This window comes from Grampus griseus (genome assembly GCF_964374135.1).
Source record: "Grampus griseus genome assembly, chromosome: 3".
Classification (NCBI taxonomy): domain Eukaryota; kingdom Metazoa; phylum Chordata; class Mammalia; order Artiodactyla; family Delphinidae; genus Grampus; species Grampus griseus.
Window position 1 is genome coordinate 153,087,019 of NC_139019.1, and position 22,697 is coordinate 153,109,715.

Sequence of the window (22,697 nt, forward strand, 5' to 3'; positions counted from 1 at the left end):
CAGACCAGGGCATGAATCCGTGTCCCCTGCATCGGCAGGTGGACTCTCAACCACTGCGCCACCAGGGAAGCCCTAAACAAAGCTTTTAAAAGTTGTTTTTAATCACATTATCTGATTTCAAGGTTGTTAACCTGGTCATCTCATGCCAATTAGAAGCTCTGATTGGCAGCTTTAGATTTCTTGATTAAAAACCTAACTAAATTGATTACATTTTAGCATTCTTTCAGTAATGAAAGAGGTTCTTAGTGAAAAGTTCAGGAACTATTCTATTTGGTGCTTAGTAGAAATATTTTGAATTAATGTGTGTACCAGTTATTGTCATTTCTTTATTAACTTCAAAAGTTTTCTGCCAAATAAACATTTCACTTTTTTCTGTTTGTAAAAAAACAAAACAAAACAAATGGCTACCCACCCACCCCCCTTCCCTAGAAATATTGATTTAATTGGCCTGAGGTGGATGTTGGGCATAGGTTCAAAAAGCTCCCCATGGTGATTCCGATGTACAGTCGAGGTTGAGAACTCCTGTTCTATAAACTTAAAATATGAGTTTCATACATGTGGAGTCACCTTGCACAGGTTTGGTACACAGTGTGGCTTAGTAAATGTCAGCTGGACATGAATCTAAACCTTGCATCAGATCTCAATAGATTCTGTTCTCTGAAGGGGTGTGGAGAAGTTGAGCACCGGTATACTATCTTGGCATTTCCCGACGGGACACCTGAAGAGCTGTGCCTTTCAAGCATCTTCAAAAGCACTTTACTGATTTCTATGCCATGCCTGGAGCCGGGCTGGCAGCGCTGGGGGGAATGGAACACATTCCTTGCTATCCATGATCAAGCCTCAGCCACACTTCCATTCCAGAATTGCCCAGGAGGGAAAGACGAGTCCCGGGGCGGTCAGGAAGCGGTGTGCTCCCGGATCCAGGCTAGGTAGTTGGCCACGTCGGTGTATACACCTGGCATGTGGTGGTCGCCGCAACCTGAACCCCAGCTGACGATGCCTCGCAGGATGAGCTGGCGCTCTGCGGTCTCATCCTCACACACCAGAGGGCCCCTGGAGTTACCCTGGGTCGGGGACACGCGGCTCAGCGCCCTTGGCTTGAGGTCTGCACTTGACCGGGTTGGAGGAGGGCACCAAGTGGATCCAAGGGCTCACCTGGCACGCGTCAGTGCCACCCTCGAGGAAGCCAGCGCAGAGCATGCCGGGGGATGAAGGCGGCTCCGTGCACGTCGGGGGCGGAGCAGCGCTCCGGATGGATGAGCGGCACCTGAGTCTACTGCAGGAAGCTGGAATATTACCCTGGCCCTGCGAACCGAGAGCGCCTTCCTCACACCCCTCCCAACTCCTCTCCGCCCAAGCCATGGACCTGGCTGCGCCAGGCTCTTCCAAACCCGCTAATCTCCTGCCTCCCTCGCAACAAGCCCGAGAGAGAGTGAGTTGCCTTTAACACTATTTCATAGACGAGAAAACTGAGGCCAGAGAGGAGCGGTTATGTGAATGAACCAGGAGGAAGCAGGACTGCTTCGGAACCCCACCCCAACTTCCCATCCAGTGTCTCAAAACCTTGGTCCCCATCCAGCCCACCTACTGCTCCAGCGCGGGCCAGCGTCCTAGTAGCCCTTGCAGCCCTGTGCCCAGAGGGAATCAAGAGAAAGTGCGATTCTCCCGATACGCCTCAGATTTGGGGACGCCCCCCAACAGTGAATACCAAGCTCTTGGAGAAGCAGACTGCAGAGACAAGGGCCCTGCACGTCCTCACAACCCACCAGGTCGGCCCCACCTGTCCCTGGCGGTACCAAACCTGCGGCCTTCTCTTGCCTACCCCGGTGGCCAGAGGTTTCCCTCCCACCCCTAGCGGTTCTGCCTACCTTCTAACTGGTGACCCCAGCCGGCCACTTCGCAGAGCGCGGCTTCAGCTTCGGCCGGGAGGGCGGCGCTACTTGGCAGGCACACTGGCTGAACGAAAGGCGACGGGTGCGCGCAGCAGCCTTCAGCGCTCTCCTGCAGGCGCACCAGAGCTAACCCAAGCGGGGAGGAGCATGAGACCGGGACGCTAGGACTTCGAGCCCCGCCCACCCTTTCCCCTGATCCCCGCTGGGGCGCCCCCACGCACCCAGGTTGTGCTGGTAGGTGATAACGCGAGAAGGCCTCGTGCAGGGGGTAGGCACGCACGGCCAGCGTCTGGCACTGCTCATAGCTCTGGTTATGGCGGTCCTGGCCGAGCACCACTGTCAGCTCCTCTGGCGCAGGTCTGGGGGCAGGGTCGGGAAAAGGAAGCGTGCTCAGAGCCGGCCACAGGCATCCTGCGGGACCCTCCTCTTTCCGAGCCCCTTCTTGGGTTTCAGCTTCCTCCTGGGGAGCTCTGAAAGGGAGAAGGGGGAAAGGTGGGCGGGGACGCGTAGAGGTAGGGGACGCGTAGAGGTAGGGCATGTGTTCAGGTGTCGCGCGGAAGCTGGGCACAGGAGAGAGGAGCTAGGGATCCAGGGCCGGGAGCTGAGCGCTCAGGCACTCGCCGGTTCTGCAGGCAGTGAGCCGCGGTCAGCACTCAACAGGGGGCGATGAGGCTGCCGGTGCAGAAATTTTGGCCCTGTTACAGCGCGGCGATGTAGGGGTGCGCCCCGGGGAGTCCCCCGACGACGCGGCTCAGCGAGGACAGCCGTTTGTGGAGCCACCGTCCACAGCCCGCCGGGCCCGCGCTGGGCAGGGGAGTCCGCTGCTCGGGCGGCGAGCACCAGCCTGTGGGAGAAGCCCAGGCTGAGGGCCGGGAGACCCACGATCTTGGAATGTAGCTCGTCCCGTGCTTTCTCTGCTCGGATTCTTAACTTTTCCCAACAACCTGAGGTCAGGGGTCGAAGCGGGGTCTGGGTCGTGGACTGAGGTTTCTGCAAAGCCGAAAGCGAGGGCAAAGGGAAGTACTGGTGCCCAGATGAGATCCGGATCGGAGGAGGGATTTGGGGCGCCGCCGGGGCTGGGGCCTGGCACAGTGCCAGGCGGCAATAATTCGAGCTTAGTCGGTCGCCTCTCCAAACAAAGCACCACGGGCGGGTGTCGTTGTCCTGGTTCCTGCAACCACGGGGTGGGGGTGGTTGAGAAGCCCTAGAGGGCCCTGGGGCGGAAAGAGACGCCCAGCCCTGCCCCACCCGCGCACCGGCAGAAGGCGTGGTCGCCCAGTCTCCCGTTCAGCGCTTGCTCTGCGGTCACATTCCAGTAGGTGGCCTCGGAGGCCCACGGCTGACAGGGTGCACCCCAGAGCTTAGTCCGGGCCACGCCGCGGTAGCTGAGCCCGTGGTCGCGGTCGTCGTAACAGTTCGCCTTGTGGTCTGGGGAGAGAGAAGGCTCCCTACAGCTAGGGTATGGAACGGTCTCCTGCCGCTCTCTCACCCACTTCTCCACTCTCCCTCCTCCCTCTCTGCAAGCCCTTCCCACGTGGGGGCGGGGCTTCTGCTTCCCAGACACTCTAACTCACCCACTTCGCACAAGCGTCCAGCGTAGCCCGTGGGGCAACTGCACAGGCGGTGGCCCTCCGCCTGTAGGCAGCTGCCCCCATTGAGACATGGGTTGGTACGGCAGACTGGGAGAAGGAGCATGTTGAGCCACCCCTAGGCTCAAAGACCCCCGCCCCCCCCTACCCAGAGAGCTCCCTCTTACGCTGGCACACCACCTGACCTCCTGCCAGCCTTTCTTTCCCACCTTCTGCCCTCCTCCCTGGCCAGCTCCCCACCGATCTACTCACCCTGGCTGGCCAGTGGCTTGCACTGGGCATTCGGACCATTGCACTGGCACTTGGCTACACCTGCCAGCTCAAGCCTGTGCCATATTTCATTCTCCTGGAAGAACCAAAGAAGCTGGGGCTCAAAGCACTTCTCTGGGGACAAAGGGGTAGGGTAGTCTCAGGAGAGTGTGGGACCATGCCAAATCTCTGGGAATCCACAGGACCTCTTCAGTAGGCCCGTGGCTGCCCCTGTTCCCCAGCAGCCCCTCCCCTGGCCTCAGCATCTCCTTACCTCTCTGGCCGTGCTTCCCAGTGAAGTGATCTGGACAGATGCAGTGTGGGCCATTTGGCATGTTCACACAGGTCTCTCCTTTCTGGCAGGGTTTGTGTTTGCTGCAGTGATCTGAGAGATGAACACAGGGGAAGAAAGAGTGGGGAGCCTGAATCAAACAGATGGGGCCAAGTCCCTACCCAAACCTGCTTGTCTTTTGACCTTGGCCCTCCAAATTTCCAAGCCTTAGTTTACCCACCTGAAAAATGGGGCTACCCTCTCTTAGAACTTCTCCCTCTGGGAGGGAAGGAGATAGGTGGGCCCAGAGTCCCATATGTTTTAGATCTGATGATACCCAGGAGAGTAGCTAGGGTCGGGGAGAGGGCCCTGTGCCACGCCAAAGGTTGTGTGGCACCTTTCACTTTCTTTGGCTCCAGGCAGTATGCCCACATCGCTGATCCTTCTTGAAGTTGGGGGTGGTAGCACACCTGTAGACAGAGATAAGGCTTAAGACATGGAAGTGACCCAAGTGCCCATCAATGGATGATTGGTTTAAGAAGATGTGGTATATACACAACGCAATATTATTCAGCCATTAAAAAAGAATGAAATATTGCCATTTTCAGTAACATGGGTGGACCTAGGGAATACCATACTAAGTGAAGTAAGTCAGATGGAGAAAGACAAATATTATGTGATAGCATTTATATGTGGAATCTAAACAATAACACAAATGAATCTATATACAAAATAGAAACAGACTTACAGACATAGAAAACAAACTTACAATTACCAAAGGGGAAAACGGGGGTGGGGGTGATAAATTAGGAATATGAGATTAACAGATACACACTACTATACATAAAATAGATAAGCAACAAGAATTTACTGTATAATACAGGGAACTATATTCAATATCTTGTAATAACTTATAATGGAAAATAATCTGAAAAAATATATATACATAACTGAATCATTTTGCTGTACACCTGAAACCAACACAATATTGTAAATCAACTATACTTCAATAAATAAAAAAAAAAGAAAGAAAGAGATGAAGCTTCCTAGCTCTGCCCAAGAGGCTGGGCTGCCCTTCCCTATCACAGCCCCTTCTCTCCAAGCAGGGTTCCTTGGACAGAAGGATGGGCAGAGTCTACCTCTCCCAGACCCCTGCTCCAACCCTTCCAGGGTAGTCTTACCAGGGTCGGGGCCAGGCCAGCCTCTGTGGATAAATTTGTGATACAGCTGCCAGTGGTACTGAAAGGGGAAGTGGCAGGGCTCCCCAGTGACAGTGAGAACTGCAGGGGTAACACACTCCTTAATGACTTTCCCCATGCCCCATTGCCCAGGTACCACCCCTCAGAGTCTGGTTGGAAAAAGGATAGACCTTTGAAAAGATCATTGTGCCTTCAAGACCACATCCTGCTTAAGAGTTGGGTTTCTGGAGTCAGTTGGTGGACTCCTGACTCCACCAACTACTAACTGCGTGACTTTAGACAAGTCTGCAGCCTCCAGGCCTAGAAGAGTGCTTGCTACAAAGTAGGCACTTAATAAATACTTGTTGAATGTTGAAGTCACTTGACCACTCTGAGCCTTAGTTTCCTCATCTGTTAAAAATGGCAAAAACATACATAGTACAGATGAAGGGTTTCAGTTTTGCAAGATGCAAAGAATTCTGGAGATAGATGGTGGTAATGATTGCACAACAATACGAGTGTACTTAATATCACTGAACTGTACACTTAAAAATGATTGAGACGGGGATTCCCTGGTGGCGCAGTGAATAGGAATCCACCTGCCAATGCCCGGGACACGGGTTCAAGCCCTGGTCCAAGAAGATCCCACATGCCGCAGAGAAGCTAAGCCTGTACGCCACAACTACTCAGCCTGCGCTCTACAGCCCGTGAGCCACAACTACTGAAGCACGCATGCCTAGAGCCCATGCTCTGCAACAAGAGAAGCCACCGCAATGAGAAGCCTGCGCACCGCAATGAAGAGTAGCCCCCACTCGCGGCAACTAGTGATAAACCCCGCGCGCAGCAACAAAGACCCAACTCCGACAAAAATAAATAAATAAATAAATAAATTTATTTAAAAACCCAGCATGTCAGTATGGTCCTATTTTTGTAAAAATATGTTTACATATGCATAAAAAATAAATCTAGAAAGAAATCTCCAAAATTTGTAACAGTGGTTTTTGGAAGATAGTGGATTATGGGTGACTTTTCCTTCTTTTCTATTTCCGTAATTTATAAAGTTTTTACAATAAAAATATTGCTATTGTAATTTTTAAAAATAGTACAATTGAGCCTCATTCAGATTCTGTATTTGCTTATCTGCACTTCTTGCTAAAATTTATCTGTAACCCCAAACCAATACTCAAGGGGCTTTCATTGTCATTTGTGGACATGCACAGAGCGGTGAAAAATTTGAGTCACCTGAAGTGCACATTCCCAGCTGAGGTCAAACAAGGTGATGCTCTGCATCTTGTTTCAACTCCTACTGTAAACAAGTGTCTTTTTTTTTTTAATTTTTAAATTTTATTTATTTTTTTATACAGCAGGTTCTCATAACTCATCCATTTTATACATATTAGTGTATATATGTCAATCCCAATCTCCCAATGCATCACACCACACCACCCCTGCCACTTTCCCCCCTTGTTGTCCATACGTTTGTTCTCTACATCTGTGTCTCAATTTCTGCCCTGCAAACTGGTTCATCTGTACCATTTTTCTAGGTTCCATATATGCATTAATATATGATATTTGTTTTTCTCTTTCTGACTTACTTCACTCTGTATGACAGACTCTAGATCCATCCACGTCTCAACAAATGACCCAATTTCATTCCTTTTTTATGGCTGAGTAATATTCCATTGTTTATATGTACCACATCATTATCCATTCATCTGTCGATGGGCATTTACATTGCTTCCATGTCCTGGCTATTGTAAATAGTGCTGCAATGAACATTGGGGTGCATATGTCTTTTTGAATTATGGTTTCCTCTGGGTATATGCCCAGTAGTGGGATTGCTGGGTCATATGGTAATTCTATTTTTAGTTTGTTAAGGAAACTCCATACTGTTCTCCATAGTGGCTGTATCAATGTACATTCCCATCAACAGTGCCAAGAGTGTTCCCTTTTCTCCACACCCTCTCCAGCATTTGTTGTTTGTAGATTTTCTGATGATGCCCATTCTAACTGGTGTGAGGTGATACCTCACTGTAGTTTTGATTTGCATTTCTCTAATAATTAGTGATGTTGAGCTGCTTTTCATGTGCTTCTTGGCCATCTGTATGTCTTCTTTGGAGAGATGTCTATTTAGATCTTCTGCCCATTTTTGGATTGGGTTGTTTGTTTTTTTAATATTGAGCTCCATGAGCTGTCTATATATTTTGGATATATTTGGAGATCCTTTGTCCGTTGATTCGTTTGCAAATATTTTCTCCCATTCTGAGGGTTGTATTTTCATCTTGTTTGTAGTTTCCTTTGCTGTGCAAAAGCTTTTAAGTTTCATTATGTCCCATTTGTTTATTTTTGTTTTTATTTCCATTACTCTAGGAGGTGGATCAAAAAAGATCTTGCTGAGATTTATGTCAAAGAGTGTTCTTCCTATGTTTTCCTCTAAGAGTTTTATAGTGTCCAGTCTTACATTTAGGTCTCTAATCCATTTTGAGTTTATTTTTGTGATGGTGTTAGGTAATGTTCTAATTTCATTCTTTTACATGTAGCTGTCCAGTTTTCCCAGCACCACTTACTGAAGAGACTGTCTTTTCTCCATTGTATATCCTTGCCTCCATTGTCAAATATACGGTGACCATATGTCCGTGGGTTTATCTCTGGGCTTTCTATCCTGTTCCATTGATCTATATTTCTGTTCTTGTGCCAGTACCATATTGTCTTGATTACTGTAGCTTTGTAGTATAGTCTGAAGTCAGGGAGGCTGATTCCTCCAGCTCCGTTTTTTTCCCCTCAAGACTGCTTTGGCTATTCGGGGTCTTTTTTGTCTCCAAACAAATTTTAAGAATTTTTGTTCCAGTTCTGTAAAAAAATGTCATTGGTAATTTGATAGGGATTGCATCGAATCTGTAGATTGCTTTGGGTAGTATAGTCATTTTCACAATATTGATTCTTCCAATGCAAGAACATGGTGTATCTCTCCATCTGTTTGTATCATCTTTAATTTCTTTCATCAGTTTCTTATAGTTTTCTGCATACAGGTCTTTTGTCTCCCTAGGTAGGTTTATTCCTAGGTATTTTATGCTTTTTGTTGCAATGGTAAATGGAAGTGTTTCCTTAATTTCTCTTTCAGATTTTTCATCATTAGTGTATAGGAATGCAAGAGATTTCTGTGCCTTAATTTTATATCCTGCAACTTTATCAAATTCATTGATTAGCTCTAGTAGTTTTCTGGTGGCATCTTTAGGATTCTCTATGTATAGTATCATGTCATCTGCAAATAGTGACAGTTTTACTTCTTCTTTTCCAATTTGTATTCCTTTTATTTCTTTTTCTTCTCTGACTGATGTGGCTAGGACTTCCAAAACTATGTTGTAATAGTGGTGAGAGTAGACATCCTTGCCCTTGCTTGTTCCTGATCTTTCAGTTTTTCACCATTGAGAATGATGTGTGCTGTGGGTTTGTCGTATATGGCCTTATTATGTTGAGGTAGGTTCCCTCTATGTGCACTTTCTGGAGAGTTTTTATCATAAATGGGTGTTGAATTTTGTCAAAAGCTTTTTCTGCATCTATTGAGATGATCATATGGTTTTTCTTCTTCAGTTTGTTAATATGGTGTATCACATTGATTGACTTGTGTATATTGAAGAATCCTTGCATCCCTGGGATAAATCCCACTTGATCATGGTGTATGATCCTTTTAATGTGTTGTTGAATTCTGTTTGCTAGTATTTTGTTGAGGATTTTTGCATCTGTATTCATGAGTGATATTGGTCTGTAATTTTCTTTTCTTGTAGTGTCTTTGTCTGGTTTTGGTATGAGGGTGATGGTGGCCTCATAGAATGAGTTTGGGAGTGTTCCTTTCTCTGCAATTGTTTGGAAGAGTTTGAGAAGGATGGGTGTTAGCTCTTCTCTAAATGTTTGATAGAATTCGCCTGTGAAGCCATCTGGTCCTGGACTTTTGTTTGCTGGAAGATTTTTAATCACAGTTTCAATTTCATTATTTGTGATTAGTCTGTTCATATTTTCTAGTTCTTCCTGCTTCAGTCTTGAAAGGCTATACCTTTCTAAGAATTTGTCCATTTCTTCCAGGTTGTCCATTTTATTGGCATAGAGTTGCTTTTATTGGCATAGTAGTCTCTTAGGATGCTTTGTATTTCTGCGGTGTTTGTTGTAACTTCTTTTCATTTCTAATTTTACTGATTTCAGTCTTCTGCTTGTTTTTCTTGATGACTCTGGCTAATGGTTTATCAATTTTGTTTATCTTCTCAAAAAACCAGCTTTTAGTTTTATTGATCTTTGCTATTGTTTTCTTTGTTTCTATTTCATTTATTTTTGCTCTGATCTTTATGATTTCTTTCCTTCTACTAACTTTGGGTTTTGTTTGTTCTTCTTTCTCTAGTTCCTTTAGGTGTAAGGTTAGATTGTTTATTTGAGATGTCTGTTGTTTCTTAAGGTAGGATTGTATTGCTATAAACTTCCCTCTTAGAACTGCTTTTGCTGCATCCCGTAGGTTTTGAATCATCGTGTTTTCATTGTCATTTGTCTCTAGGTATTTTTTGATTTCCTCTTAGATTTCTTCAGTGATCTCTTGGTTATTTAGTAACGTACTGTTTAGCCTCCATGTGTTTGTGTTTTTTACATTTTTTTCCCTGTAATTGATTTCTAATTTCATAGCGTCGTGGTCAGAAAAGATGCTTGATATGATTTCAATTTTCTTAAATTTACTGAGGCTTGATTTGTGACCCAAGATGTGATCTATCCTGGAGAATGTTCTGTGCACACTTGAGAAGAAAGTGTAATCTGCTGTTTTTGGATGGAATGTCCTATAAATATCAAGTAAATCTCTCTGGTCTATTGTGTCACTTAAAGCTTGTGTTTCCTTATTAATTTGCCGTTTGGATGATCTGTCCACTGGTATAAGTGAGGTGTTAAAGTCCCCCACTATTGTTATGTTACTGTTGATTTCCTCTTTTATAGCTGTTAGCAGTTGCCTTATGTATTGAGGTGCTCCTATGTTGGGTGCATATATATTTATAATTGTTATATCTTCTTCTTGGATTGATCCCTTGATCATTATGTCGTTTCCTTCCTTGTCTCTTGTACCATTCTTTATTTTAACGTCTATTTTATCTGATATGAGTATTGCTACTCCAGATTTCTTTTGATTTCCATTTGCATGGAATATCTTTTTCCATACCCTCACTTTCAGTCTGTATGTGTCCCTAGGTCTGACGTGGGTCTCTTGTAGACAGCATATATATGGGTCTTGTTTTTGTATCCATTCAGCAATCCTGTGTCTTTTGGTTGGAGCATTTAATCCATTCACGTTTAAGGTAATTATTGATATGTATGTTCCTATTACCACTTTCTTCATTGTCTGGGGTTTGTTTTTGTAGGTCCTTTTCTTCTCTTGTGTTTCCCACTTAGAGAAGTTCCTTTAGCATTTGTTGTAGAGCTGGTTTTGTGGTGCTGAATTCTCTTAGCTTTTGCTTGTCTGTAAAGCTTTTGATTTCTCCAACGAATCTGAATGAGATCCTTGCCAGGTAGAGTAATCATGGTTGTAGGTTCTTCCCTTTCATCACTTTAAATATGTCATGCCACTGCCTTCTGGCTTGTAGAGTTTCTGCTGAGAAATCAGCTGTTAACTTTATGGGAGTTCCCTTGTATGTTATTTGTCGTTTTTCCCTTGCTGCTTTCAATAACTTTTCTTTGTCTTTAATTTTTGCCAAGTTGATTACTATGTGTCTCAGTGTGTTTCTCCTTGGGTTTATCCTGTATGGGACTCTCTGCCCTCCCTGGACTTGGGTGGCTATTTCCTTTCCCATGTTAGGGAATTTTTTGACTATAATCTCTTCAAATATTTTCTTGGGTCCTTTCTCTCTCTCTTCTCCTTCTGGGACCCCTATAAAGTGAATGTTGTTGCATTTAATGTTGTCCCAGAGGTCTCTTAGGCTGTCTTCATTTCTTGTCATTCTTTTTCTTTATTCTGTTCCGCAGCAGTGAATTCCACCATTCTGTCTTCCAGGTAACTTATTTGTTCTTCTGCCTCACTTATTCTGGTATTGATTCCTTCTAGTGTATTTTTCATTTCAGTTATTATATTGTTCATCTCTGTTTGTTCTTTAATTCTTCTAGATCTTTGTTAAACATTTCTTGCATCTTCTCAATCTTTGCCTCTATTCTTTTTCCGAGGTCCTGGATCATCTTCACTATCATTATCCTGAATTCTTTTTCTGGAAGGTTACCTATCTCCACTTCACTTAGTTGTTTTTCTGGGGGTTTATCTTGTTCCTTCATCTGGTACATAGCCCTCTGCCTTTTCATCTTATCTATCTTTCTCTGAATGTGGTTTTTGTTCCACAGGCTGCAGGACTGTAGTTCTTCTTACTTCTCAAGAAGTGTACTTTTCATGCTCTATTTAGTGCCATGTTTTTCAAATTTTGTGCTTTTTTTTGTGTGTGTGTGTGTGGTACGCGGGCCTCTCACTGTTGTGGCTTCTCCCATTGTGGAGCACAGGGCGCGTATGCGCAGGCTCAGCAGCCATGGCTCACGGGCCCGGGGCACGAACCCATGTCCCCTGCATCGGCAGGCGGACTCTCAACCACTGTGCCACCAGGGAAGCCCTCAAATTTTGTGCTTTTGATACCTGATTTTGCTGTTGAAAATGGCCCCCAAATAGAGTGCTGAAGTGCTGTCCAGTGTTCCGAAGTGCAAAAGGGCTGTGATGTACATTATGTAGAACACTTGTGGGTTAGATAAGCTTCGTCCAGGCATGAGCTATAGTGCTGCTGGCCATGAATTCAATATCAATGAATCAACAATATATATTAAGTAAGGTGTCTTTAAACAGAATCACACATAAAACAAGGTTATATGTTGATGAAAATGTTGTGACCAGAGCTAACAGAAACCTAACCCTATATTTCCTCTAGGAGCAATGGTTCAGTTTTTGCTAATTCAGTGTTCATGGTGACTTTATAGAACATGACTACCACGAATAATGAGAATTGACTCTATTTCAGAGGAGTGTTGTGAAACTTAAATGAGATTGTGTCTATAAAACACTTACACAGAGTCTGGCACATAGTACATTAGCTGCTATTTTGTTATTAGAGGCCCAATGACGCTTGTGCTGAGGGCCAAATCAGGGACAGGACATTAAAGGAAGAGAGAGGGGTCTGAGACGGACCTTTAAGATGCAAATGGAATGGACACGGAAGAGTAGGACCCTAAGTAGGTGATTAGGAAAGGGCAGAGCAGCTAGGTTGAGTCAGGCTAGAGGGAGGAGAGCAGTTTGGCTAGGTGTGGAGTGCTGAGGAGAGGAGGTGAGGTACTCAGGATTGCCTCAGTGTCATGCTAAGGGGCTGGGCCTGATCCCATCAGGGCAGGCTTGCCAGGGCAGGCTCAATCTAGTTTACAATTCTAGGTAAATATTTAGTGCCTGGAAGAATACAGGAAATGAGGAGCTATGGCAGGGGGAAGATGGCAGATATCTACCATCTAAAAGGGAGCTTGATAACAAAAGCCAATATATTTTAAGCATTTACCATGTACCAAACTGTGGGCTGAGCGCCTCACTGGGATTAATGACTCATTTCCCCTTCTCCACAACCCTAAGAGTTTTACCATTACCAGCCTCGTTTTACAGGTGGGGATTTAAGCTTGGAGAAGTCAAGTCATTGGTGCAGAGCCATCCAGCACGTAAGTGATGAAGCTGGGATTCAGAGGAATTTGGGCTCCAGAGCCCTGCTCTTGATCCTTCCTTGTCCGCCAAGGGCCCTGGCCTCTGTGTGGCATGACTGATGCCTGCGAGATGTATTGAGGAGAGGAAAGGAAGGGGGAGGCTGGGGAAACCGAGGAAGACTGGCAGGTACTGGACCAGACACTCAGATACAGCCCCAGCCTTGCCCTCAAGGAGCACATAGTTCACTATCACTCTGGATCCCCGGCACCCATGCGCACAAGACCTGGCATATAGTAGGCTCTCAGGTCTGAATGCCAGCCAGACAACTCTGGGGATGAGAGTGAAGAGTGCCCAGGATCCTTCCCCTCACCCCAAGGGCCAGAGACTAACAATCTGCACACTCCCTGCCATACTCATCCCTGTTCAAGGGTCTCTCAGGAGGTGGATCCAGGCTACTTACCCACTGTGCGCTCACTCTCTATGAACTTAGAGAGTTCATAGAGAGTGGCTTTCCAAGGTGGAGATCTGGGCTTGGAAGTCAAACACAATCATTTCTGCTGTATTCTATTGGACACACAGAACAGCTCTGAATCAGTTTTAGAAGAGACTATTCAAGGTCATGAATCCCAGGAGGTGAGGATCAATGGGGACCATCTAGGAGGTTGCCTCCTACAGCATTCCTCCATCCTTCCTTCCCTGTTTGCTCTGCATGGGGGCTTTCCAAGGTGGAGTCTATGGGAGAGAGAAGAAAGCCGGGAATTTTCCCAGAAAGTCGTTGCCTGCCCCGATCCCATGCTAGTCCCCAGCTTCCTTTCACAGTCCAGAAATGCAGAGATTTCCTCAGAAGGCCTGGACCCCTCCTTCCTCCTCTCATTGTCTCCTCAAGGTCCCCCTCCCCCAGTAATGCAGGCCATGTCCTCATATCCACCAGCACTGTCTGTCTTTCTCTCCTCTACTTTGGCCTTATAGGCTTGCCTAGTCTTTCCAAACAGGCCTTCCAATCACCTAGACTAAAAGGTCATGGGCAGAGGCCAAGGCTGTGATAGGGACCCCCCAGGGCCATCCCAGTACAACCCTCCTGGTTCCCACAGCCTTCACCAAAACTGCTGACTCCAGGCTCACCAGCAGGACCCCCAGGAGCAGCAGAGCCCTCATGGGGTCTGTCTGTTGGTCCAACCACTTGTCCAGGAGTCCAGATCAATAGAACTGGTCGGGCTTCCCAGGTGGCGCAGTGGTTGAGAATCCGCCTGCCATTGCAGAGGACACGGGTTCAAGCCCTGATCCAGGAAGATCCCACATGCTGCGGAGCAACTAAGCCTGTGCGCCACAACTACTGAGCCTGAGCTCTAGAGCCTGTGAGCCACAACTACTGGAGCCCACATGCCACAACTACTGAAGTCTGCATGCCTAGAGCCCATGCTCCACAACAAGAGAAGCCACCACAATGAGAAGCCCACACACCACAACCAAGAGTAGCCCCCACTCGCCACAACTAGAGAAAGCCTGTGTGCAGCAACGAAGACCCAACACAGCCAAAAATAAATAAATAAATAATAACTTTTTTAAAAAATAGAACTGGTCAAATGTCCCTGAGGCCTGGGAAGCAGAGATTGGTCGAGCTGCCCTCCTGGGCTGTTTATGGAAAGCCAAGCAGAGAGTTTCCTTGGTGGGCCCCCAAGGATGGGAAAGTTGGGAGCTGGTGTGTGGGAGTAGCATAATAAGGAGTGGGGCTCCTCCTCTCTTTCCCAGATAGTGGAACTGGAAGCAGGAAGAGGGACCATCTTTGTTTTGGGTCCTATTGGGGATGAGGAGTTTAAGGAGATCCAAGAGAAGCTCCCTACTTTAGGAATCTTAGAGTCCATGGAGAAGTATGTTCATTTTCTATTGCTGCCTAAAATTAACCACAAACTTTGCAGCTTAAAATAATACCCATTAATTACTTCGTAAATCTGTGGGTCAGAAGTCCAGCACTGCGTGACTCAGTTTTCTGCTCAGGGTCTCACAAAACTGAGATCAAGGCTAAGTTTTCTGGAGGCTCTGGGGGAAATTCCCTTCCAAGGTCATTCAGGTCATTGGCAGAATTCAGTTCCTTGTGTTTGTAGGACTGAGGTCCCTTTTTCTTTGCAAGCCAGGGGCTGCCCTCAGCTGCTAGAAGCTACCTGCATTTCTTGCCATAGAGACCCTTCGATCTTCCAAGCCAACAACAGAGAATCTCCCCCACGTTGACTCTCTTACCCTTTGAATTTCTTTTGCCAGGAAGAACCCTGTCACTTTTAAGGGCGCATCTGATTAGGTCAGGCCCACTAAGGAGCATCTCCCTGTCTTAAGGTCAACTGATTTGGGACCTTACTTACATTTGCAGCATTCTTCTACAGAAGCATCTAGATTAGTGTTTGATTAAATGACTGGGAGAAGGTATGTTTACACCAGGGAACTTGGGGGCCATCTTAGAGTTCTACCTACAAAGAAAGTAAATTATCCCATGGAAAAAATACTAAAAATACTAAACCAAGGGGTGCTAAAATATGCAACTGGAGTACAAAGGAGGGAGATAGGTTGGGCATGTATTATTTTTCCTGCCCAACAACCATCCTCCTTGGTTCAGTAAGGACACCCTGATTTTTCCTTTGGGAACCACTCCTCCTTCATCCGCTCCATGAGTCTCTAGTGCTGCCCACTCTACCCTCAGTTCTAGTGCTGGGGGTGTGGCCTAGGTCTGGCCAATCAGAGCATGGTATCTCTAGACCACAGTGATTGGTTCAGGGATAAGCTATACGCAAGTTTGGCCAATCAGAGTCAGCCTTGGGACTTTCACCAGAACTTTTATAAAGTATAAAGTATAAAGGTACTTTCTTCCCACTGGGGTCCCTAAGAATGCAAGCCTGGAGATGTTGATGGCCATCTCTGTCACTGCCTGGGGAAGGCCTGCCTGAGAATGAAGCACACATATAGGAATAGCAGAGCAAACAGGGAAGGAAGGATGGAGGAATGCTGTAGGAGGCAACCTCCTAGATGGTCCCCATTGATCCTCACCTCCTGGGATTCATGACCTTGAATAGTCTCTTCTAAAACTGATTCAGAGCTGTTCTGTGTGTCCAATAGAATACAGCAGAAATGATTGTGTTTGACTTCCAAGCCCAGATCATAAAAGGCATTGCAATTTTTGCCTTGGTCTCATGGATCACTCACTCCGGGGGAGGCCAGCTGCCACGCTGTGAGGACACTTAAGCAGCCCTGCAGAGAGGCCCATGAGGGAAGAAAGTAAAGCCTCCTGCCAACAGCCAGCACCAACTGTACAGCCATGTGAATGAACCACTTTTGATATGGATACTGCAGGCCCGACCATCTGGCCTGCAACCTCATTAGAGACCTCAAGCCAGACCATCCCGCTAAGCTGCTCCTGAATTCTTGAACCTCTGAATTTGAGAAAATCCTAATTGATTTTTGTTGTTTTAGGCCATAAATTTTAGGATGATTTGTTACCCAGCATTTGATAACTAATACAGATAAATTGATTACTGATTCTTTTATTTGCGAACCTGGATCCTAAAACTAGAGATACCCTCAAGAATTCTCAGTTACATTCACCAATTAAAACCAATTTGAATGGACTTCCATCGCTTTCAAAGAAGTCCTGACTGATACAAAGTAATTTGTGGGAAATGAAGTGAAGACAGAATGCAGCGATTCCTTAATTCTGCTGGAAGAAAGGTAGGCCATGGAAGACTTCCTGGAACAGAAACACAGCAACAGGTCGGCAGGAGTAGAGGCACCACTTCAACAATTGTTTTCAAAAGTTGATGTGACAGCTATTGGGACTTCCCTGGTGGTCCAGTGGTAAAGAATCCGCCTTGCAATGCAGGGGGCACTGGTTCGACCCCTGGTCGGGGAACTAAGATCCCACATGCCGCGGGGCAACTAAGCCCGTGCGCCACAACAACTGAAGCTCGCGCGCCTCAACTAGAGAGCCTGCGTGCTGCAAATTACAGAGCCCACACACCCTGTAGCCTGCATGCCACAACTAGGGAGTGAAAACCCACACGCCACCACTAGAGAGAAGCCTTCACACTGCAACAGAGAGCCTGCTCGCTGCGAGGAAATATCCCGCATGCCATCACTAAGAACTGACACAGCTAAAAAGAAAATTTTTTAAATTTAAAAACTGATTTGGGCTTCCCTGGTGGCGCAGTGGTTGAGAGTCCGCCTGCCAATGCAGGGGACACGGGTTCGTGCCCCGTCCAGGAAGATCCCACATGCCGCGGAGCGGCTAGGCCCGTGAGCCATGGCTGCTGAGCCTGCACATCCAGATCCTGTGCTCTGCAACGGGAGAGGCCACAAAAGTGAGAGGCCCACGTACCAAAAAAAAAAAAAAAAAAAAATTAAAAAACGGATTAAACAAAAAAAGTTGATGAGACAGCTACTAAGACTATGATGAGGGCCATGGTAAGGGACCTCCCTGGTGGTCCAGTGGTTAAGACTCCACACTCCCAGTGCAGGGGGCCCAGGTTCGATCCCTGGTCGGGGAACTAGATCCCACATGCCACAACTAAAAGATCCTGCATGCTGCAACTTAAAAAAAAAAAAAAGATCCCACACGCTGCAATGAAGATCCTGTGTGCCACAACTAAGACCCAGTGCAGCCAAATAAATAAATAAATATTAAAAAAAAGACTGTGATGAAACTGAAACTGTGAGCTGTATAGATGAGATCATTAAAATGAAAGCGTCTTCGTCAGTTCTTTTTTTTTTATATAGCATTTTTAAATTTATTCATTTATCTTTGGCTGCGTTAGGTCTTTGTTGCTGCGCATGGGCTTTCTCTAGTTGCGGTGAGTGGGGGTTACTCTTCGTTATGGTGCATGGGCTTCTTTTTTTTTTTTTTTTAATTTATTTATTTATTTTTGGCTGTGTTGGGTCTTCGTTTCTGTGAGAGGGCTTTCTCTACTTGTGGCAAGCAGGGGCCACTCTTCATCGCAGTGCGGGGGCCTCTCATTGTCGTGGCCTCTCGTTGCGGAGCACAGGCTCCAGACGCACAGGCTCAGTAGCTGTGGCTCACGGGCCCAGTTGCTCCGCGGCATGTGGGATCCTCCCAGACCAGGGCTTGAACCCGTGTCCCCTGTATTGGCAGGCAGACTCTCAACTACTGCGCCACCAGGGAAGCCCGCATGGGCTTCTTGTTGTGGTGGCTTCTCTTGTTGTGGAGCAGGGGCTCTAGGTGCACGGGCTTCAGTAGTTGTGACTTGCGGGCTCAGTAGTTGTGGCTCGCGGGCTCCAGAGCACAGGCTCAGTAGCTGTGGTGCATGGGCCTAGTTGCTCCGCGGCATGTGGGATCTTCCCAGACCAGGGCTTGAACCTGCATCCCCTGCATTGGCAGGCGGATTCTCAACCACTGCACCACCAGGGAAGCCCCCTTTGTCAGTTCTTGATTGCAGTTCTTGAATACAGTCCATGGCCCAGAGCTGCTCCCACATTGGCTCCTTCCTCCTGATGAGAAGCCAGCTCTCCCTCCAAATGGAAGGGGCCTTTTAATTTATTTTATTTATATTTATTTTGGGCCGCGTTGGGTCTTCGTTGCTGCGCGTGGTCTTTCTCTAGTTGTGGTTAGCGGGGCTACTCTTCATTGCGGTGCGCAGGCTTCTCATTGTGGCAGCTTCACTTGTTGTGGAGCACGGGCTCTAGGTGCATGGGCTTCAGTAGTTGTGGCTCGCGGGCTCTAGAGCACAGGCTCAGTAGTTGTGGTGCATGGGCTTATTTGCTCCACGGCATGTGGGATCTTCCCAGACCAGGGCTTGAACCCGTGTCCCCTGCACTGGCAGGCATATTCTTAACCACTGCGCCACCAGGGAAGCCTGGAAGGGGCCTTTTAAACAGGTCTTCACAATGAATAGGGCTTTGTAGGTGGGAAAGGGAGAGAACAGCTTCCAGGCAGAGTGAGTACTACAACTTCACAGAAACCTGAATGTAGCATGTCAAATGAAGAATGTGATGAGCACAGGGTGCTTTGTAGGGAATGTGAGATGAGGCATCCAGTCTGTTGGGACTGGAGATGGACATTCATGGGTATTTGGATGTTCAACATCTATTCCCCCTTCCTCTTCCTCTAGTCTCCCAGTTTCTATTTGGGGTCACCCCTCCCCCATTGTGTGGGGGAAGGGAAATTTCTAGTGATCACCTCCCACTCTGGAAGCCTAATGGACCAGATCACCCTCTCCCTATATTAACATAGTCAGAGGGGCCTAAACGTGGCCAATGGGCACTCTCTCCCAGGACTCTGAATCCTGAACAGGCCACCCAAGGATGGTGAAAAGAGCTGGGGTTGGAAGTCTGCCATTGCACCAACTGTGCCCCGACCAGATTGTCCCTGCTACATGGCATAAGTCAGGATGCCTTCCAAAAGCCAAGCTTAAGTAGCAAGGAAATTCAAATGCATCATTTCATATCATAAGAGATCTAGAGTGGAGGGGCTCCAGGAACAGTGCTTTCAGTGGTTTAACAATGTCATCAAGAACCCATGTTCCTTCTTCTTTTTGTTTACTATGGTCCTCAGTGTGTATACTTTCAGGCTGATTCCCTCATGGTCACAAGATGGCTGCCACAGCTCCAAGAATCACGTCTAAACTCCAGTGAAGAGGAACCTTCCCTTCCAGTAGATCTTTCTTAGAAATGAGGAAACCTTCCTCCCCCCAAAATCCCAAGAAGACCTCCCCTCATGGCTCAATGGCCACAACTGGGTTACCAGACACTCCTAAACCAATCTCTGGCAAGGGTAAGGGGATCTCCTGTCTTAGGCCAATCAACCCTGGAGCCAAGTCAGGCTGTGAGGTAAAGTAGCCACAGAAACAGAATTGGGACTCTGCAAAAGAGGAAGGGGAGTGGATATTAGGTAAACAACCAAAGTGTCTGCTGTAATTCCTGCTTCCTTATCCTCTAGTGGCCCTTAATTCCTTCTTATTTCCAAGCCTGTTCCGTCTAGTCGATGCTATGAACCGCTGAGGGCATTCCCATAAAGTAAATTCCCTTTTGTTTAAGTAGCTAGAGCCATTTTCTGTTGCTTGCAGCCAAGGCCTTTCACTCTCCCTTATCCCTCAAGTCTAACCAGCCTCCAAGTTCTGTTCATTACACTGCCCACATATTTCTCAATTCCCTCCACTTCTCTCCATTCCCACTGCCTCTTTCTTTGACTTCCGTAAAATTAAAGGTATATACAGTGGCGGAACATAATTTGAGAACCTCTGGTGGACATCTGTCATTTCCCTTCTTTAGCATTCATTCTCCCTTTATCTAGTAAGAGCCCTCAATGTTCCTTTGGGGAGGGGCCCATTCCCCCTTCCATCAAGTGGATATAAGAAAGATTACCCCATCCCTCAGCTGAGGGTGGAGTGGGCATGTGATCCAGACCTGGTCAATTAGAACACTGCCTCTTTAGGAAAACTCAGGGTGCTAGATCCCTTATTCAAAGAGGAACATTTCTCATATTTGTTATTCTAGTTTATTTTCATTTAAAATCTTTTAGGTTAAGTTTAAGCTTTTTAAGAGTTAGTTTTGGAAATTGAAACACATTACTAATACTGTAGGAATTGGTGAGGACTTGACTTAAAACTTTCTTTGTATTGTGATTTCCTTTTGGGTGTATTTTGCTAAATGAAACTTGTTAAATTTTTTGTTAACTAAATTTTTTTCTTAAAATAAAGAGACTTTTTCACAATGAAAAAAAAAAAACCTGCCTCTTTCTGTCCTCAGTGACTGGTTCAAAATGAACACCTGACCCAAATCAAACCAATGAGAGGCAACCCAAGGATTTTTGCTGGAATCAAGATAGAGCCTTTCTCTTTCTATAGAAGTTGCCATGTTGGTAGGAAGTGACCTTGAAGCTGCTGGCAGCCGTGTTTAGCATCTCAGAAACTGCCTGAGAATAAACACAACACTTTAAAAGCCAAGTCAGAATATGGGAAAGACAAATTTTGAGTGACACCATTTGAGACCTGGGATGCAATGACACTTGAAATCAGAACCACCACCTATACTTTTCAGTTACTTAAACCAATAAATTCTGGTTTTTTACTTAAGCCGGTTTTAGTTGCAACCAAAAGTCTTAACTGATGCAAGCAAGAATTCATGCATCGTTACGAGGAAGTTCCTAAAACAAAACAAAACCGCTAGTGATCAGCTCTGTAAGTCAGTAGCTTAAAGAATAGGAAAACAATGACCTTAGAAGCAGGGACTGGAGGGAAAAAAACAGCAACGAACTTCAATCAGGAAACCTTCAAATCCCGTCTTGAACCTCAAATCACTACCAAAACCTCAAATCACTACCAACCCCTGGTGTGACCATGGGTCAGGGGCTAAGTTTTTCTGAACCTAAAGAGGCCACGCCTCTTTAGGGAGGGGATGGCAGTCACACCATCTGGCAGGCTTGTAGAGATGCTTGAATGGGAATGCATGTGAAAGGGCAGAGCCTGGCATATGGTTGGGGCTCAGTCTATAGGAGTTTACAAAGAAACTTTCCCATGTGGACACCCCCCCACCTCAGCAATTTCTACATGCGTGCGCAGTTCCCCCTGAACATCTGGGTCCCTTCCATCAACTGCTTTGGATCAGAGCAGAAAGGCACCATCTCCTCACCCTGGTTTCTGTCTTTCCATACCTGGGGTGTCAGTCTGTGGGATGAGAAGGGAGAAACCATCAAGTTCCTGCTCACAGGTTCCTGGATCCACAGACACACACAGACCCCACTCCTCTGTAGCAGAGACTTGGGGGCGTACATTTCAAGAGGTGGCAGAACTGCCTATTCAAAGACAAGTTTAGGGGGTCAGAAGGTACCCAGCCCATCATCCTTCATTCCTCTCAGTCAGTGGCACCATTTTTATCCCAGTCATTCAGGCCACCACCATGGAACATTTGTACAAATGGAAGCCACTCCTTCCTCCAGACCAGTGCTGCCTGTCAGAACTTCGGCAATGATGGAAATATTCTCTACCTGTGTTTTCCAATACAGTAGCCATTAGTCACATGTGGCTATTAAGCACTTGAAAAGTGGCTAGTATGACTGAGGAACTGAATTTTCATTTTATTTAATTTTAATTTAAATAGCCACACGTGGCCAGTGGCTACTGTACTGGACAGTGCAGCTCCACAGTGTGACAAGAGGGAGAGGTGTATGAAATACTGTTGGAGAGCTACACAGGCCCAGATCGAGTTGGGCCCTGGTAGGCCAAGGGGAAGAGTTTGGGTTTTATTTTTAAGTGTAATGGGAAGTTAATTATCTACTACAGCTAATAGGAGATGACAAATTGCTCCCAAATTTAGCGGCTTAAACTACAAACATTTACAGGCATACCTCATTTTATTTCACTTCAAAGATAGTGCGACTGGGGTAAGGTCCACTTCCAAGTTCATTCACAAGGCTGTTGGCCTCAGGTCCTTCTTGACTGTTGGCCAGAGACCTCAGTTCTGGCCATGTAGGCCTCTGCATAGAGCAACTCCCTTGAGGGTGAGCCAGCAAGGGGGTGAGAAGGCACCTAAAACAGAAGCCACAGCCTTTTAGTAACCTGATCTATGAAGTGACATTTCAACACTTTGGCTGCATTCTTTTCACTAGAAGTAAGTCATTAGGTCCAATCCATGCTTGAGGAAAGGGGATCACATCAGGGGGTGAATATCAGGAGGAGGGATCATTGGGGTCATCTGAGGCTGCCCACCCCAGGAAGCCACCGGGGGGTTCTGAGCAGGAGAGTGACAGGACCTGGTTGATTGTTTCTAAAATAAGCAATAGAGTCACATGATACAAGATTAAAGTTCCAAAAGCCTATAAGGGGACTTCCCTGGTGGTCCAATGGTAAAGAA

At 46.5% G+C, this 22,697-nt stretch overlaps 1 protein-coding gene across 1 annotated transcript; it reads right to left on the minus strand.

The window, feature by feature from the left end:
- Positions 1-896: 896 nt before the first annotated feature.
- Positions 897-14,009, minus strand: F12 (coagulation factor XII; the record flags this gene model as incomplete). Its single annotated transcript, XM_082650356.1, is given in 21 exon segments — positions 897-1,064; positions 1,156-1,209; positions 1,211-1,273; positions 1,277-1,294; positions 1,298-1,305; positions 1,869-2,018; positions 2,114-2,138; positions 2,140-2,251; positions 2,514-2,545; positions 2,549-2,590; positions 2,594-2,736; positions 2,837-3,063; positions 3,149-3,320; positions 3,467-3,571; positions 3,734-3,865; positions 4,005-4,115; positions 4,399-4,432; positions 4,435-4,471; positions 5,183-5,189; positions 5,192-5,297; positions 13,944-14,009. Coding segments are annotated over 21 exon segments (1,812 nt in total).
- Between the last annotated feature and the right edge of the window lie 8,688 nt (positions 14,010-22,697).